Source organism: Struthio camelus, chromosome 22 (assembly GCF_040807025.1).
Source record: "Struthio camelus isolate bStrCam1 chromosome 22, bStrCam1.hap1, whole genome shotgun sequence".
NCBI lineage: Eukaryota > Metazoa > Chordata > Aves > Struthioniformes > Struthionidae > Struthio > Struthio camelus.
In genome coordinates this window covers 6365692-6384049 of record NC_090963.1, presented here as the reverse complement: position 1 = coordinate 6384049, position 18358 = coordinate 6365692, and the positions used below count along the sequence as shown (strand labels likewise).

General features: G+C 55.8%; 1 protein-coding gene across 9 annotated transcripts in view; it reads left to right on the top strand.

Annotated features, from left to right (window-relative positions):
- Window positions 1–18358, top strand: part of LOC104144548 (protein CEPU-1) — a 352423-nt gene that overhangs the window by 128505 nt on the left and 205560 nt on the right. The window contains exon 1 of one of the 9 annotated variants that reach the window (XM_068916622.1): window positions 14042–14053. The exons of 7 other annotated variants lie outside the window; for them this stretch is intronic. In XM_068916622.1, the coding sequence (XP_068772723.1) occupies window positions 14047–14053 (7 nt within the window). In that variant the 5' untranslated portion in view covers window positions 14042–14046. Of the gene's footprint in view, window positions 1–14041; window positions 14054–17013; window positions 17052–18358 lie in introns of those variants that run through there. One more of the 9 variants, XM_068916633.1, reaches the window with a different exon arrangement.

The window sequence follows — 18358 nt, the reverse complement described above, 5'->3', positions numbered from 1 at the left end:
GCGGAGACTTTCCTGCCAGCCAAGCGGGAGGTGGCAGGGGTGGGCAGCTGGGGCTGCGGGGGGCGAGCAGGGGGCCGCTGTGCAAAGCCGCCGGCTCGCACCAGGGTGCTGTAGGGAGCATCTCATCTCCTGCAGGAGCCTTTGCCGTGCTGCCCAGGGCGGGTTCATTATCCCGGAGCAGCTCTGGGGACAGGCCAGCCCTGGCTCCGGGCGCAGGGGCTGCGAACGAGGCAGCCGTCGCCGCCTCTTGCGATGCGTCTACCGTTGGGTGATGGATCGCAGCCCAGGAGCAGCGGCACCGGCATCTCTGGCGATATATCTGGAATTCCTCTCCTGCAAAGAGACGTGTCGCACAGCAGTAATCAGGGGCCGTCTTGGGAAATCGGGGCCCTAGGACGCGCTGGCGGTGTCTGAACGCCCGTCAGTAGCCTCAGGGTTTGGAAAGGGGCAGCTAGCGTTCCCCCCCCCCCATCCCTCTCCGCCACTGAGCGGCCCCTCCTTTGCCCCGCGTCTTCTTGCTTCCCTCTGCTCCAAGGTCTCTTTGCTCATCCCTCCCCGCTCCTTGCCCCAGACCGGTGGTTGGAGATGGGGCACAGCAGCGGGAAGAGGACCCGTCTTCAGTGCACGGCGTGGGCTGTGCCTGCTCCCACCCACTTGGGGGGCTTTGCGGCACCAAAATGTTTCCCCAGCGCCCTGCAACCTTTTGCTGCCGAACGGGGAGGGTTTGGCCACGTGCGCAGCAGAGCCGCCGGTGCCTAGATGGGACGGGGCGGGTTGGGGGCAAGCTGTTGGGGGCAAGCACGAAGCCCCCAAGAAGGCGGTTCTTTGGTCCGCGTTGCCCCTCCCCGACACCCCTGCAAGCCGTTGCCCCCCCCTGCAGCCCCGCGGCCGCTGGCCCGCGCTGCTGCCGGCGGCGGTGAGCGCGCGGCGGGCAGCGCCCCGGGGCCCCCAGGCGCGGCGGCTCCAGCTGCTGCTGTTCAGGTTTGAGTGTTTGCATTTGTTTATTGCAAAGACGCCCCGGAGATTTCCCGGCTCATCCGCGAGCGGGGCCTGAACGGCAGCGAGGAAACCCTGGAAGGATGTTTGTCAGCCAAACGCTCCCAGAAGGCGCGCTCGGTTTTTGTCCTTGGCGTGCTGCGGAGAGCGGGGCTCAGCTCGCGCCCTGGCCAGGGGGCTGCGGTGGGGGGGACCCCCCGCCCCGCGTCGGGTGCTGGTGGGAGCTCGGCGGTCCTTCCTGGAGCAGGGCCAACCTGGGCCGGGTGCCTCTGGAGCGGGACCTCGCGCCGCCGGCTGTCCTCTCCCCAGCCCCACGTCTAGTTAGAGATGCTCATCTTGCAAATGTCATTCCCGGCGCCTGGCACGGGAAGAATAAGAATAATAATAACAATAACGCGCTGGCGGCAGGATTGCAGCCTCTCCTGCCAATTCGTTCCGCCTGGTTAGAGGCTAATGCGAAACCCAGGGGAGGGGACGGTCGCTTACAGGGGACCTGCTGGAAGGAGCCTTGGACATCCCTTCTCCCCCCGCCGCCTCCCCTGCCCTCCTCCACCCTCTCGAATCCAAAGCAAGTCCAGCCAGGGAGCTGCGAAGCTCTGTGTGCGCTAGCGAGGATCTGCATCCCAGCCTGCGTATAGATCCAGCTGCCACGGGGCTGTGTCTCTTCATACTAACCAAAGGAGGAGCTGGCCCCTGGGGAAGCGGCAGCCCTATGGGGTGGCCAGTGTTGCGGGGGAGCAGCCAGAAAGGTCTTTGGGGTGGGTGCTGCGTTGTAGGCTCCTTCGTGTCCTGGGTAGCGCCCGAAATCCGGGCTGGTTCGCTTGGGCTTGCAATCACGCAGGCGTTGCTGCAGGAGCGGCGGCGATGTCCTCGCCAGCCCCGGAGCCTGCCAGAGGTGGGAAGGGATGTTGCTGACCGTCACGCAGATAGGATCCCTGATGTCCTCAGAGCTTACGGCCACGGGAGGCTGAGTCTGGGCCGATGCGTCGACGTCCACGTGGCCCGGTTCAGGCAGTGAAGCGTCTGGAGCTCAAAAGCTAGGGCTGCTCGGGCGATGGGTGAGCTCGCCCGGGCCCTCTGCTCCCCAGGGTTTGCTCTCGTGAGGGCTGGAGCTCCAGGAGGTCCCTCTCTGTCTACAAGGATATTTGCTCAGCCTGCTCCTGTGGCCCAGCAAACGCGAAGCAAACGTCCCCATCCGGGAGCTGGGAAGCACAAAGCCATTTTGGCTACTGCCTCGTTCCCCCTCCAGCCCTGCGCTGGGCCAAAGCCGGGATGCTGGCAGCAAGGAGGTAGTTCAAACCCTCATTGGTGCCTTTGCGTCTCTGATTGACTGATAAACTGGCTCCTCGTTCTGTTTTTGTGTTTAACGCCTCTTTTTAATTAGCCTAAGGGCCTCATTAGCAGCAGCAGCAATGACTCTGTGATCAGCCTTGCCTGGCGTCCAACCTGCATGGCGTGGCGCAGAGGGGTTACCTGATAAAGCGGCAGAGCGGCTCCAAATCGGAGCAGCCCCTGGAGGTCCCCAGGGCCCCCCCCCCCGGCACCAAGGGGCAGAAGGGGCGGAAGGTGGGAGCTGCCCATTCCCTACTGGGGGGCGGTTTCATGCCCGGGTTTCCCTGCCCTCGTCCTTCTCCTCCTTCGTGCCCGGAAGCGGAGGAGCGAGGGTCTGTCTGCCAGGACTTGCCTTTCGCGGCGAAACGTCCCCACCAGCGTGGGGAAGTCGAGGCCTCGGCTTCTGCACCCGACCTCGCCGAGGGAAGCGCGAGCCTCGGCCGACGCGCTGCTCCGGCAGGCGGCTGGTGCCCCCTCGTTCTGCCTGTTCCACCAGGCAGCCAGTTAGCGAGAAACTAATATTGCGATTAGCAAATATTATGATTTTCTATCCGAATCTCTAACAAGCTGATCATTCAACTCATGATTAGCAACCGCGGCCGGTAGATGCCGCTGCCTTTCTGCCGCCGTGCCGCCGGCCGGGTTGGAAGAGGAGGTACCAGCAGCAGCGCGGCCGAGGGCCGGTCCCCCCCGCGTCCCCGGGCGCCCCACGGCCATCCCCTCCTATGCAATAGTGTGGCCTTATATCCTCAAGCAGGCTGCTGCGGGAGCGGGCAGGGCTGCGGCTCGTGGCGGGGGGCCGAGGTTTGCTGCAGGGCAGCCCTCCCGGGCGATGCCGCCCGGCCCCGGAGCTGCTGCAGCTCCCGCAGCAGCTCCGCTTGGGCGACGGAGGGGCTCGGGGCGCTGCGCTGGGCTCTGGCCCCTGGCCGCCTGGCTTCGCGCGGTGGCTGTTGCAGCTCCCTTCGGGGTGTTGGTTTCTAAGCACTCTTCCCGGAGGCGGTGGCAGGAACGGCTCGGCGGGTTTCCCGCATCCGGTTAAAAAAACGCTTGGTGGTCTCGAGTTAGCAAGCGTCCGATCCGAGGCCGGGCACGCCGGCGGCTCTCAGGCTGCGTTGTCCTGAGGTCCTGTCCTCCTCCTGCGCTGGCGGTTGGGGAGCGTCGTTGCCTCCTTGAGGAGGCGTTGGCAAGCTTTCACCCCTTAAGCTTCCCAGCATGCTGATGGGGGTATGAAAACAGATGACGTCCTTTGCATCTTTAAAGGAGAGTTTTCCTCCTTTTTTTTACCCTTTTGCTGATGGGGAAAGTGAGGCTCTTACAGGGGAAGCGGTTTGTCAAGGCCGAAGGAAAGGGAGAAGCAACGGGCACTAGCAGCGGTCTCGCCAGGGTTGCGTGCGTTAAGCACGGCGCGTCCTCCCGGCATCTTTCCTGTGCCTGGCTCACTCTGTCGGGGACCGGTCAGCTCTGCGTCCGCGTGCAAAAAATACTCGTGGGAATCGGGTCATAGCTGCTGTGCGCTTTGGGGCTTCAGAGGCACAGGATCCGGGTCTAAACTCCCCCCGGGTCGCCCTTTGCAAGACGGGTTTCCATGCCGTGCGGCTCTGAGCCCGTGTTTTTGCCCGTCTCTCTGGTGGAAGAAGGTGCTGGATGGATTTAGGCCGGTTCTCCGTGGCGAGCTGAGCACTAGATGGCGAAAACGAGCTGCGGAAAAGACCCGTGGCCCTCGTCCCTGCCATCCTGCTGGCTCTCACCCCTAAAGACTCGGGGGAAAAAAGAAATAAGTCGGGAAAAAAGAAATAAGTCGGGGGAAGAAGCGGTTTGGCTGGGAAGGAGGCAGGCGGGCAAAGCCTGGGAGGGGAGCTGGGACTCGAACCGTGCGGGCGAGCGGCGAGGCAGAAGGGGCAATTTGGAAATGCATTTAAAAAAAAAAAAAAGAAGCCTTGCGTAGCAGAACGGGGCGGGTGACCGGTGCGGCAGAAGTGGCACGAGGCGGCAAGGAGCATAAAAGGCGACGTGACGCCGGCGCGGGGACTCTTCTCCCGGCAGAGTTAGAGACACCAGCTCTGTAATCACTGGCAAAAAGGAGATTAAGAAGGGACTGCGTTGAGGGCTTACACGTTTCTGAAGGGAGTTGAGCGGATTGATGCCACGAGGCTCTTTGAGCTGGTGTCAGATTAGAGGAACAAGTGGGCATCCGTTTAAGCCAAGAAGCTGCAAAGCCGGACACTAAAGGAATTTGGGTGACTATACATATATTTAAGATATTTTCCTATATGCTGATTAGTTAATCTATGTCAGTGACTACCGAAGGCAGCAGTCGGAGTAATCAGCGCAAATGGCTTTAAAACGCAGCCAAGCTGGTAATTAGGGATAACAAATGTCATGCCAGGAAAGCGGCGACTTGGCTGAACGGTGGCGGAGTTTTGCAAAGGTTGTCCAGGCCCTCTGTCACCCTCCGGCTGGGGAGGGAGGTATCGGGGGGCTTTTTGGCAGCTCTGGTGGGCTGCGGAGGAGGAGGTGGCGGTGCAAAGCGTGTGCTGGGCAGTGCTCATGGCGTGTCCCCGCTCTGCGCGGACGTTGCCGTCAGTATACTTCAGAGTTAACATCCGTTTCCGTGAGCGGGGACCAGAGCAATGAGAAATCCTGCGTGTTTGCAGTGCTTAGCACCGAGTATCCATTGGCTGTGCTATAACACAGAGCAAGCGCAGACTTTTTGCGTAGGGACAGACTTTTGAGCGTGTTTGTGAAGCCCTCTTTCCCGCCCGTGACCCCGGCAGACATCTGTCTGACGAACGCGGAGGCATTTATACCGGCCAAAGTGAAACGTATGAGGCTGATCGCCTTCATCTTGTTACCGCTAATGGGAGCCCGCCTAGATAAATCCTCATGGATCCTGATGGAAACTTGCCTTTAAATATCTCGCGTGCAGCGTGAAATATGGTGATGCCGAGGCCAAGGGGAAGGGTGAGGCGCATCCGCCGCCCGCCGCGAACCGCGAGCCTGAATTTGCTCCTGTGGGGGTTTTAAGCGAGCCGCTGGCAAGACGCAGCTGCGGAGGAGGAGAGGACGGTCGTCGGCGAGGCTCCGGGCTTGGTTTGTGGGAGACGCGGGGGGCAGCGCCGGCTGGGGACGAGCGTGGGAATGGGGACCGGCTCCCCCGGGCTGACGGATCCCTCTCTGGCGGCAGGCATCGGCGAGGGACCGCGGTGGCCCTCCCCACCCGCCTCGTTTGTTTGTTTTTCGTTCAGCGGCCGATGAAGAGCCTCGCCTGAGCTCGGACCCGGCAAGGGAAAGGAGGATGCTGTTTCCCAGGGATGTCAGTTCAACCCAGGGCTACGTCCCTGTGGGGGAAATAAATAAATAAATGCTGATAAACCCTGAAGTCACTGGCTAATTAAATAGGAAGTGGCTATTAAACACATGCCTAGAACTGAGGTTTAATAAGACAGTAATAGATACTGTGCATTTTTTACATGTGTACCAGCCTTAGGTGGTAAACCCGAACCCAGGTGCTCCTTAAATAATCAATAGTTATTTATTAAACAGAAGAGTAGCTATCCAGTTAAATTTAAATTAAAGGCCTAGTTGGGAGAAGAGCTTGGATTTAAAGCATTACAGAGTTAGCAGGCGAGCACAGCGTGCGCTGGAGTCTTAAAACTGCTCATCTTAACCCGGCCCAATCCCGGCATTCCTGCATGCCTTCCGCCACCTGCGTCTCGCTGACGGCCTCGCTGGGGCCCGTGCGCCAGCGTTGCCCAAGGACAGGAAAAGCCTCAAAGACCCTACCTGCAATCTGCGCGTGTACAGGCCCGGTTCGGAGCTGTTTCGCGCGTGAGCGGCACGGTCGCCTGCGCCGATGGCTGCTCCGCTCGCTCCCCCCCGCCCCAAGCAAACAGCTTGCAAGGACCCTGGTTTCTCTGCAGGCTTTACCGAATGGGTGATGTCCAACAAACTGCGGCAACGGTGGGGCAAAAAACCCAGTTTGGGGTAGTAAAAGCCCTCTTTGGGGCCAGTGGCAAATTGCTCAGGGTGTGTAACTTAGGCGCAGAAGTTAATGCATCTTTCGGGCAATGTCACCGTGCCCTATCTCACCTCCTGGGAGGTCCCTGCTTGCCCATGTGCAAGCAGAAATGCTTATTTTTTAATGGGCTGGCCCTGCTCAGCTGGGACTTGAACCAGGGACGTGCTGGCATCCAGGGACCGCAAGGCTCCCCGGGGTGGCCGTCCTCGCTCGGCATCATCCCGCGCGGCAACCCGAGGCTGCAAGTCGGTTCCCAGCTGCCTGCTGGCACCCATAAGCAGCTCGCCGTGTGTCAGCAACTTTACTGAAATTGGTTCAGCGTTCCTCTAGGAGAGAGAGAGAGGAAAAAGGGCCTTAACTGCTACTGTTTATCCTGCTTATTTTCGGTTCATTTTATGCAGCTTCAAACACAGCTGACACTCACCTAGGTCCATTAATGGAAAATAAAGGTCACGGCTGGAGGCACCAATCATTGCCTTTTCCCACTTCGGCGCGGCGTGGCGCGGCGCGCGCGTGTCTGCGCTGCAATCTTTTCAATTTTCCCTTTGGTCTGGTGGAAGCAATCCGAGCAGAATCGGCCCAGAGCGCCGGGACGAGCGGTGCCGGGCGGAAACCGCCCGGCGGCGGGAGAGGTAAAGCGACCTGCCGCCCGGCGCGAGCCCGGGGACCGGCGCGGCCTGGGGACGGGGTCGCCGGGTCCAGGGCAGGACGGCGCGTTAGCTCTGCTCTTTCCGGCTGGGACATTGTGTGGCGCCGACCTCCCGGGAGGAATAGCGCTAAAGCGGGGAGAGCCACCGCCGGTTTGTGGCTCTGTTCCAGGGATATCGGGTGATGCTGGGCAAGCCAAACCCAGCAAAGAGGTGTTGCAGAGGGATGGACGGTTGGTCCATCATGCAAAAAAGGGAACCCCGTTCCTGTAGAGATTTGCCCAGCCTGCGCTGTTATTTCTACTACCTTATTTTTTCTCCCCCACCCCTCGCCCCAGAAAATCGAGCTCCAGGTCGAGCTCAGGGCGGCGAAATGCTTTTTTAGGCCCAGCAGATCCTGTTGTTGGTATTTCAAAGCACCGGTGGAATGGGACTGGGATTTTTGCCAGAGCCTTGCTAGAGGGAAAGTTTTCTCTGGCTCAGTTCACGCGATGAAGGATTTTTTTTCCTTCCGCTTTATTCTGGTACCTTTTAAACAGGATCAGCTAAATAAGTAGATGGAGTATACCAGTGCCCAGGCCCCTAGAGGTGAGAAGCCACTGCAGCTTAAAGTATTTTTTTGTGATCTCCAAAGCGACTGCATTTTACATGCCGACCCTGTTTTGCTGATCCTATTAACGGGTATCACCAAACACAGAACCTCATGGCGATACATGTTTGGCTTTCTGTATAAGCTTTTTTTCTTTTTTTTTTTTTTTTCTTTTTGGTGCTGGGAAAGATGACTCCCGTGGAGAGCTGGGCAACCTGTCAGCAGGACAGCACCCTCCCCGGGGGCCCGGAGCTGCTCTTGCGTCGGTTTTTTGTGCTGGGGCCGCTTTTTTTTGCATTTGAACTGGTAATGAAAACCGTATTCAAGGCATATGGATAATATGATGCCTTGCCTCAACTCCTCGCTAACCAGCCTGCTAGGATATAAGGACCCGAGCCTGCTCTCTCCTTGTGCTGGAAGGGGATTTCTGTTGAGCCGGGTACCCGTCGTATCGCTTTCTGCTCCTCCGGGGTGGTGATGGTCTGTTTGGGTGCAGGGCACTGGGGCGATTCAGAAGCCGGGCTGGGAATTTCTTACTTCTGCTACAGATGAGTTTGTTGCCCGGGGGAGATGCCGGTGCTGCGGGCAAGGCTTGGGGCCATGTGCGTTGTCCCCTTTATCACCGCTCCCATTTCTGGGGGGCAGCAGCCCCCACCAGCCCTTCCAGATGAGAAATCTGTGCGTTTCCTTCCTTTTCGCCACCCTGAAACCCAACCCCTGCTCTGAGCCCTTCAGAGCAGCCCGGGTCCAGCCCTCCCCTCCTCCAAAGCGCTGGATCCAGGCACCCCAGCGCTGCCATCGCATCCAGACAAGCCTGTCCAGGGACCCTCTCTCACGCTAATGAATAAGGACAGTAATTAATGATCATCATTACTCGCATTCAAGTTTTGGAGTGCTGTCACCGCTGACCCAGCTAGCAATTGCAAAGGCGATTTCTGATTCTCGCTGGCCAGGGGAAGAGGGGGAGGAGTGAGCCGTGGTGGAGCGATGCAGCCAAAAAAAGGCCCGTTGGGTCCCGCCGCGGCATCGCCTTGCCGAGCGCGGGTGCCACCAGCAGCTGGTCCCCGCGCCGCCCCAGCCGGCTGGCCTTCCTCCTCCTCCTCCTCCTCGAGCAGCCTGGTGGAGCCGGCTTCCCCAGATGGGTCTGGCTTTCTGTTCCATCTCATTTGACGCTTGATCAGCCGTAGGCGGCCGAGAGACACGTCAGCTCCCGAGATCCAGCCCCCACCTGCCCGCGGGCTCGTAGGTGGAAACACGCTTTTTGGGGGGGCGAGTGCCTTAGGAAATTAAGCGGGAGCCCCCAGTGCTCATGCGGGTCAGCTTTTAACAGCGCTGGCGGAGGGCAGCGGCCGGGCGCCCCGGGGTCCTGCCAGCAGCTCGATTCGGTCGCGCCGGACGTCCTCGAGGTCCTGGGCCACCGGGTTGCGGCTGCCCCGCGCGCCGCGGAGCCCTTTCCCCCCCGGCACGGGGCGGCGAGCGCTGGGCCCCGCGCCAGCCGAACGGGGGCAGAGGATGTCGCTGGAGGAGCGAAAGGAGGGGAGAATTTAGAGTCTAAATTCCTCCCGCTGCGCGGTGGGGCTGTGACTTGTGATAATGCCCCTAGGCACCGACTGTAATGCACGTAATAAATTAAAACCAAAAATGTGATTACTTTGTCGCTTGGAAGACAAATGCGTGTGCCCAGGGAGTAACAAAGCATGTTTGATTTGTTGTTGTTTTTACTGTGTTTACTATTCTTATAACTTATCCCAAATCATTCCAGTCTGCGAGAGAGAGGAGGCTGTGGCTTATAAACCTCCTTGGAGAAGTGGGTTTGGGGACGTAAAGGAGGCAAATCCTATAAAGCCGAGTAGCGCGGTGCGGAAGGGTCTTGATTATCCGAATGCCGGTGGGGGAATGGGAAAGGTCTGGCTAATTGACGGGATTGAGCGTAGCTAGCGCGCACCAAGAGGATTACTTACACTAGCGAGGCGCCGGAGGCGAGACCCGGGCCCCGCCGCGCGGGATGCAGAGCAGAGGCGCGAGGACGCTTGGTGCCTTCGCGCCGGCGAGTTTGCGCTCCGCACCGGATCGGACCACGTCGTTATCCCCGGTTCTGGGACGGAGGAGTCGCTCGCCCTGCGTCGCCTTGGGCTGGGGAAGCGCATCCGGGACGGGGTCGGGGGGGGATCCAGCGCGGCTCTGCGCTCCTGCCCGCCGGGAGCATCACCCCGCGAGCAGGGATCTCCTGAGACCCCCGCCGCGTGCCCGAGTGAGTCGTAAAGGGAAGGTCTGCCCTTATTTTCTCCCCGTAGGAACAGAAATCTCCTAAGAAAGCTCCATCTCCTGTCCTTCCAGACTAGGGGAAAAAGGAACGGAGCCTTCTAACACCCGTCTCCGCAGGAGCCTCTGATGCTAAAGAGCTTAGAGGGACTCGCTCATGACTTTGAGAAGAGTTTAAAGCCTCCCTTGTCCCCTAAGCGGTGTCCGGCTCAGTGAGCCAATACGCTCTGATAACATGGCAGATGGGTATTTCTAGCACTTGTTTTGATGATGAAAGTGTACATTGTGCTCAAAGATGCCCCCAGGACACATTGTTCTCTGGATGGAGCGATGAAAATTAAAACTAAGTTTCCTAGGTCAAAAGGACGCTCGTTAAACCATTCAGGCCTAAGAGAAAAAGGGGGGGGAGGAGGAAAGCCCCACAAAACCCAGCGTTTTCCTTAAAGAAAAGTGCCTGGGGGGGAGCCGTGCTGGAGCGTGTCATGTGTGTTGTTATTTGCTTGCTGGGAGCGCCGAAAAGGCTGTTTTCAGATGGGGGTTCTGCTGAGGAGCGTGCTCGGGGCTGGGCTTGAACCACCAGCACGGTGCTGGAGCGGGGAGAAGCTCGGGGCTTGTTTTGAGGTCACCTCCGTTCCACTCGTGCCAGCGGGGAAGATGCAGAGTCACAGGATTTAACTCGGGGAACGCATCAGGATTGAGTTCATTGCATCAAGAGCCACCAGCCAAGGGCCCTGCCTTGGGGACGTGATGACCTCTATAGCTAATACAGGCTGTTGAGGGGTGCAGGGGAGGGGATGCAAAGCGGCTGGCTGTAATGCTCTGCACCTAGGCTATAGCTAAATACCCTTAAAGGAAAAAACTAGAGGAACTGGGCAACTAGAGGAAGACACAGATTTCGTGGGGTTTTGCGTCCAAGCGGGACAGTTTGCTCTCTCTAGCGGAGATTCGTGCCGTTAGCAGCTGTAGGCGCGTGCACGCGCTGCGCGCTCCCGCCGGGCATGCGGCGCTTTTGTCCTCTGCTTTAGAGCTTCCTCGCGGTTCAAGAACGAGACGGTAGCTGAGTCTTCCCTTTTTTGAATGGAAAAGCGCGGCGTTGCAGGGAGCGCGCAGGAGCGGGAGGGCGAGCGAATAGTGCGGAAACGCCACTTGCAGCAAGCGGGAAAGAGGAGCAGCGTGTGGCCTTTGCAAACTGCCGTAGAAGTGCCACGGGGATTCAGAGCTGCTCGGGTGGCTCCGGGGGAGGGAGTCGGGTTTGATGGTTAGAAGGGAAAAGTGGCCTTGGATTCCTTTTATAGCCACGTTATGGAGACAGCATGGCAAATTATTTCCCCTTTTTGCGCCTCAGTTTCCCCCAGCCTTTCCAAATGGCACTTTTTTTTTAGCTGCCACCGAGCAGAGGTGTTAGTGGCATTCAGTCCTTTCTTACAAAGTGCCTGGAGACCTCACGAAAGCGACGGTAGGGAAAGGCAGGGCATTCCCCGTACTGAGCAGCGGGGCTCTCGCGTTAAGGCTCTGCCCAGTTGTTTCCCCAGCTGCGAATTTGCGCAAGCCAGGCCACCCATCAAATGATCGCATCTCCATTTTCTCAGCATTTAAGAGATCTAACAGGAAGAAAAGTCCTGTTTGGGAGGCTAGCGAATCCGTCCTTTCCTGCCTTCCTCCCAGGGAAAGAAAAAAAAAAAAAATCCAAAAACCCAAACGAGCAATCCTAGTATTTATTTTATCATGTGTCTATTTTTATGCAATATAAACCGTGTTGTGTTTTTCTGACTTCTTTCCGCCTTATTTGTTATTTGATTTGTCCTCCGGAGATCAGCAAAGAGCATCAAACATCATTTTAGTTCTCTAGATCAAGGGAGGAGGTGAATAGATTAGAGCTGGCGTGCCGGTGCGCGTGCCCCCGCGTAGCTCCGGCTTCTCTGCAAACGTGCTCTGCTTGCAATCAAATTTGGGCTCCCCGCGCCGGACTTGAACAGAAAGTTCCTCCCTGTTAAAAATAAATAAATAAATAAATAAAAAATAAAATCCCTCAGGGATATTAATCCGCTCCGTGGCCAGAAATGGCCTGGGGCTGCCGCCCCCAGACTTTTTCTCCGCCGTCCGCGGACTGCAGCAGGCGCCGACAGCAGCAGGTGTTTGCGGGATTAAGCCGTTCTCCGGAAACGCCCGTTTGCGTGATGGTTTTTTGTTTTTTTTCTTTGACTCCCCATGAGGTGCAAGTTTTTCTTCCTGTTTTAGGAGCTGCGCCCCTTGCACCGGGAGCCGGGTTTTCGGGGCAGAGCGCTCGCTCGCCCCCCGCCTCCGCCTGCGAGGCGGCTGGGTTCCCTTGGAACGGCGCCGTGCTGCAATCCCAACTCTCCTTTTTGCTTTGAAGTCAGTCTCTATTCAGGGCGGCTAAGCCCAAGAGCTCAGAAACGCAGATCCTGAGGGCTTAAAAACTAGGAGGACAAGAAAAAAAATAAATTAAAAAAAAAAAAGAGAGAGAGAAAAAGAAAAAAGCCCGCGAGCACATCTTTTTTAATCCCTTCCTGTTTTAAGGGCTGCACTCACCAAACGATCAGCGCCCCGGAGGCAGGGGAGCTGCTTGAGACCCGCAGCGGGACGTGCGTGGTGGGCCGAGGTGGCGGCACCTCCTTACCGCCGGGATGGCTTAAGAGCCCTGGAGGGCGGGCTGAGACCCGACCCAGCTCGTGGCAGACCGGCCGCGCGCGTGGGAAAGGCCGGCGGTGGGGCGAGGGAAGGGTTGGGGGCTGGCGGGGCAGCGAGGAAGGGGACCGCTCGTGCCGACTCGCCGCCGAAAAAAATCCTTTCCGCTTCACTTTAAAGTGGATTTATTTGTAATTCACTCTCCGTGTATGTTCTGTTAAGGATTTGGGCTCTCGGAGGGTTTTTTTTCTTAATGCGTTATATTGCATTTTTTTTAGAGGGAGCGTGTGAGAGGGGGAAAAAAGCACTTATGTTCACCTTTAAGGATTTATTATCGTTTCTCTAGAGCGGGTATTTACTGGGGGTATTTCTCCGAGGGAATGACTGCAGATTATAAAAAATAAAATAAAATAAAATTAAAAAAATCCTCTCTCTCGAAGCCCGTAACCTTGTGGAGTGATGGATTGTCTTGCAGAAGGTAGAGTCATGCAGAAATGGAAAAGGAGAGGAAGAAGTGTAGATACCATAGTATACTCCAGGGGGTCGGGAAAGGGATATGAATTATTAAGTAAAATTAATAATTGAAATAATTAACAGCTGCAAGAGATTTTTTTGTCCATTCTGCACATAATAGGGTAGTAATGTTTAGTACCAAGCAGTAGTAACCACTAGTAATTTGATGTTAATTAATTCATTGGCTCAGCATTCCAAGCGTTTATGGGTGTTTTCTTTCCTTATAAATATATTAATAAGTTTAAGTAATTCTACAAAGTAATTCTGGGGAAAAAAAAAAAAAAGTCTGAGTAAATGGCAAGTCATTTATTTTTGATCAGTAATTAAAATGGCTTTTTCCTCCGCGAGCGTACATCAGAGGGAAACAGCTTTGTTCCGGGGAGCTTCTAATTTTCCTCCTCCTTCCTCCTCCGATAGAAATCGATGGCGTTTGCCGCGGACGGGGCGGCGGGGCCGGCGCGCCGCGGACGCGGCGTTGCCGAGGTCTCCTGCCGACTGGCGGTCGGCTCCCCGGGCTTTGAACCCCTGGGCCGTTTTTTGGAAGAACGGGGCCCGGCCGGCGGCGGCGGCAACCAACATCGCGCTCGCGCCCTGCCTGCAGGGAACCTCCGGAAGTGGAGCAATAGCTGGAAAAAATACTCCTTCTCCCTTGCTGCAAAAGCCGTGGGAGCTCGGAGGGGCCGGGCGGCGGGGACCAGCTCCGGTCGTGCCCCGGAGCAAGGTGCGCCCAAAGTTCGGAGCTGCCCTCGTGGGGCTTGGTTGCAGCAGCCAACTTCTGCTGACTTCTCCCGTTCAGGGACTCGCCCTATATTTAATTTTTTTTCCTGACCGCTTTAGTGACTCTGTAAACGTTGCCGAGTTTTTGTGTATTTTTTTTTTTCCCCCTTCCTGCTAGATGAAGTGGGTTTAGTTTTTATTGAATCAGTTTCCTCCGAGGATAGAGGTTGCGAGTGGATAAAACCTCTTTCAATCCCATAAAAATGCCGTCAGGGGATTCACTTAAATTTATTTAATCCTGTGCACTTTATCGCGGTCACTTCATCATGGCAGGTAAGTGGATGCTAATGGATCCCTTCTTTTTATGGCCCGCAGCCTCCTGGAATTAGATCCCCCAGCCGCAAATCTCTCGTTTGCGGCTGGCATTTTATCTTCTTTCTTTTATTTGATTAGCAGGACGGAGCGAGAGGCAGGGAGCCTGATGCAGAGTATTAAGGCCGGGGAAGTCATTGCTGTAATCTAGCCTGACCTTCTGCGCAGCCCCAGCCAAAATTTCGCCCAAAGGGAGGCGCTCGGCGAGTTTTGGGCCACCTTCTCCCTCCTCCTCCCCGTATCGAGCCCTTCAGCTCCTCAGGCTCCTGGTTGCAGGATACCACCTGGGTCTGGGCAACCCCAACCTGGGGACGGGCCACGTTGTCCTTTCACCAGGCGCAGCTCCGGGATGCTCTGCAAAGGGGAAAGCGAAGGCCAGCGTGGGGAAAATTAATCTAGCGAGACACTGGTGGTGGGTAACATGGGCCGAACAGCGTGCGCCGATTCCCGGTGGGATTTACTGCCTCTTGGAAGGGGTCCCCCGGCCGCCAGCGCCGCGCGGTCCCTTTCCGTGCCCTCCCCTCCCGGCTCCTCCTCGGGCAGGGGAAAGCAGCTGGTGTCACAGCGTTAATGAAAAAACTAAATAACTCAGGAAACGCAAAGCCATCGTCTGAAAAACAGAAGCCGGTTTTGAATTATGAAGGAGCCCTATCGCAGCTCGCTGCTCGCTGCAGAGGGAGAGAGGGGAAGGGAGGGGATAGTGGTGTTTGGGAAGTCCAATTATTTCTGAACCGCAGACAGTCTTATTAACTTGGGCACAAAATTAATTAGTCTAATTAGAAAAACTCATTGGGCTTCGGTGAGGAGTTACTGGGGGAGATGATAGTGGTGGTGGGGAGCTGGGAAATGACAGTAGTCGTGGGAGGAAGGGCTCACGGAGAGATGCGAGAGGTGGGGGAGCAGGTCAGATTAATGGGAGCGCAGAAAGCCCAGCAAGAGTCGGGAGAGATGCAGTGAGATTTTAAAGCCGTTTTGGTCCAAGTCTCTGGCATTTTTAAACACATGAGGATTCCTATAGATATATATATATATGTATGTGCACACACATATATATCTATATAATATAATGCGGAAGAGATTTATTGGAAGGTTTCTGTGGGTGGCTGTATTTATTTCAGATACGCGGGTTCGTCACCGTGGGGCTTTGTTATAAAGTGCTGGGTGGGTGGTTTTTTATCTTCGCGGATTTATGAAGTCCTTAAAGCATCTGTTCCGTCCTGATTCCACAGTCCTTTAGTGGCTCGGGGAGGGAGAGAGATGTTTCTCGGCGGAGCTGTCTGGCTGCACGTGCCTTTGATAAAGACGCATTTGCTAAGTGTTAATACAGGCAAAGGGGGAGGGAGCCGGGTTGCTCTTCCAAAGGGGTGGCGTGAAGAAAATTGCTCCTGTGATTGCCGGTGGCTGCTGGTGGTGCAATAAGTGTTGTGCTATGTGAGAGCAAGATCCTGACTCGAGACTCGGCTTTTGGAAGGAGTTGAGGGGAAATAGGCGCTCGCACCCTGTAGAAGTTCAGGAGGAATTCAGCGTTTACCTCCTTTCATCTCTTTGAAAACCCCAGCCTGGAACTGGAAAGGATTTTACAATCCTTTTCATTTCCCAGGAGGATCAGCTGGCTCATGGCACCAGGGAGGTGGGGACACAACAGGTCCCCTGGCCAAGGTGCGTTTTGTCACCTGGACTTCTGGATGGGAAATTGAGAGAGCTGAACGTGAACATCGGTCTTTCTGCTGCGGGCTCTCTCTGCTCGACTCAGTTGCAAATGGAGAAGTTGGTAGCTGGAGCTGAGGAATCGAAGGCGGCTGGGTGGGTTGTTAGATGCGTCCCTCCCTCAGGAGCTGTTGGTTAGAGAAGCTAGCGTGCTCTCACCGTGCAACACGTGGGTCGGAGATAAGCGCTTGATTCTTGACCTTTCTGATTCAAGAGAATTAAGGCTGGAGATGGGCAAACACCAGGATCTGACAGGCAATCTCCCAAAGCCGTCGGGGGGCGTTTGAACTCAGCAGCCAACCTCTGCTGTAAAAAGAGACCCCAAAAATAAGACACAGCATGGCTTTGGATGAAGCCGCGTGCCACGGTGTTTGGGATGCTGCTGTGATCTTTGGGCCACTGCTTTTCCAAGCTGAACCAAAGCGCAGGCACAACAGCCAGCAGAGAGCAGGGATTGTGCATGGATTTGCAACCCACCTACCAGCAAGGGCACCTCTAAGAGGGTCCCACCAGCCATGTCTCCCTACCCACGGCCCGCGCGAAAGCTCGTGGGAGCAGCTGCCTGTAGGTGACATTGCGGGCTTTCGCGGCGGCTGAGCAAACGTTCTAGCCTAGCCGGCTGCACGGCCCCTGAGTTTTCCCCAGTGCTTTTGCTCTGCTGGCTTTTCTGCCTGTTACTGAAATAACCTGTCAAGCTAAAGCTAATAATGAGCCATAAGTCAGATTCTCTCTGGTAGGTTGCCCTAGGTGTCTATCACAATCTTTAGGGGTGACCCAATTATGATAATTGGCCAATCTTGCTACTGGTGTTGGAAAGGAATTGCCAAACAAAGGAGGAGAAATAACAGCTCACTGGAAATTTGCAGAATAACCACCTAGAGCGTTCTCCAGGCTCCTTTTGGCATGAGGAGCCTGTTGTATTAACCTCTGCTGTGTGTCCTCTTCTGGTTCCCGCAGAGAGCAGTGAAATGAAAGGGGCTTCCTAGCACCCTTGGCTGCGTTCATCCCCCCGCCAGGCACGTGCAGGAACCCTTGGTGGTTGCTTGCTTTGTTGCATGAGGCCAGCTGTGCCATGCCCCTAAAGATGAGGTGGAAAAAAGTCGGAATAGTTTTCCAGCTTGAGATTTCCTTTAAAAGCCACCCTTAAAACCTCTCTGTTTATTTCTAGAAATCTTATATTCCGAATCAGTCTGCGTAGAGTCTGTTGTGGCTTACTTCCCAATTCGCTGTTGTTATTTTGGAGAAATAAGAAGTAAGTACTGTCCTTGGGTCGCCTGGTTACCCCTCCCCATCCCCGGGATTGCTAGTGAACCAAAGATTATGCTGTTTGCTCGGTTTCGTGTCCCAGACTATGTATGTGTTTAGAGCAGTAGCTTTGCTCCCAGCCAGTGACTTTGGAGAAGAGCTTGATGTTACAGGAGTATTGCAAATGAAATGATTTTGAGATGAACTCAGGGGAGATGGCAACAGGAGTGGTTTTTGCCCGACTTTATACCCAATGTAGCTTCAGTTAGGATGTCTGGCAAGACAGAGGGAGCAAAGATGACTTTAGCCCCATCCTTGCTCCTTTCTGTCCCCACCACCCGCCTTCTCTTTCCCCACACACCAACCTGGTATAGCGCACAGCCTCTTTTGCAAGTGGCCCTGCTATTATTTCTGCATTGGAATAATAATAATAAAAAGAGATCATGCTGTTATGGCTGCTGTGACCTCCTGCCCAGCATGCTCCGCTGAAATACTGCTGGAATCAGACTTGGCACCAGTCTGTTTAGTGAAGGATCACTCCTGGCTGATCTATAATTTACAAAACGCACTCAGATTCATTTTTTATGCGGTGTTTTGATATGATGCCATTTAAAAATCTGCAAGGAACGAGGCACCTTGTAAAAGGTTGCTCCTGAGTCCTCTTTTTTTTTTTTTTAAAGTTGCTTTTCACCCCCCGGCTTTAACATGTGTCAGTGCTATTGGCACAATGGCAGGCTGCAGACGGCCCGCTTGAGATCAGGGCTTTGCTGAGCTGAGGTCTTCCTGGCTTTTCCGGTGGGCGGTTTCTATTCTGCACGCGCTCCCGTGGGACCAGGGAAAGGGGATCTCTTACTATGGCAGTTTTCTGGGCGGCTCCCAGCGTGCCCCAGTTCGCGGTCAGCAGTCGCAGGGAGCAGAGCCTAGCACCAGACCTCTGCCTTCAGCATCCGAGTTGATTTCCTTTTTTTTTCTACTGCAGTCCTCTCTTTATTCCTGATTTTGGTTTTGGGTTTTTTTGGCTTGTGTTGTATGTTTAGGAAGAGGAGAATGACGTGTTTCTTTCCCTCTCTGGTTTTGCTTAGAACGAAGGGGAAAGGCTGGGGAAGGGAGGGAGAGGAGGACCTCTCTGCGATCCCCCTCCCCAAACGGCCTAACGCGCTCCGTGACGGGTGGGCTGGGAAGCCTTTCCGGCCACGTCAGGCATCTGGTTGCCACGATGGCCTCTTAGGTCTGGAGCAATGTCCTTGCTGAGCAGGAGACATAAAACTCCCATTGCACAACCGAAGGAGCGTTGCTGGCGGGGCGGTTCGGCTC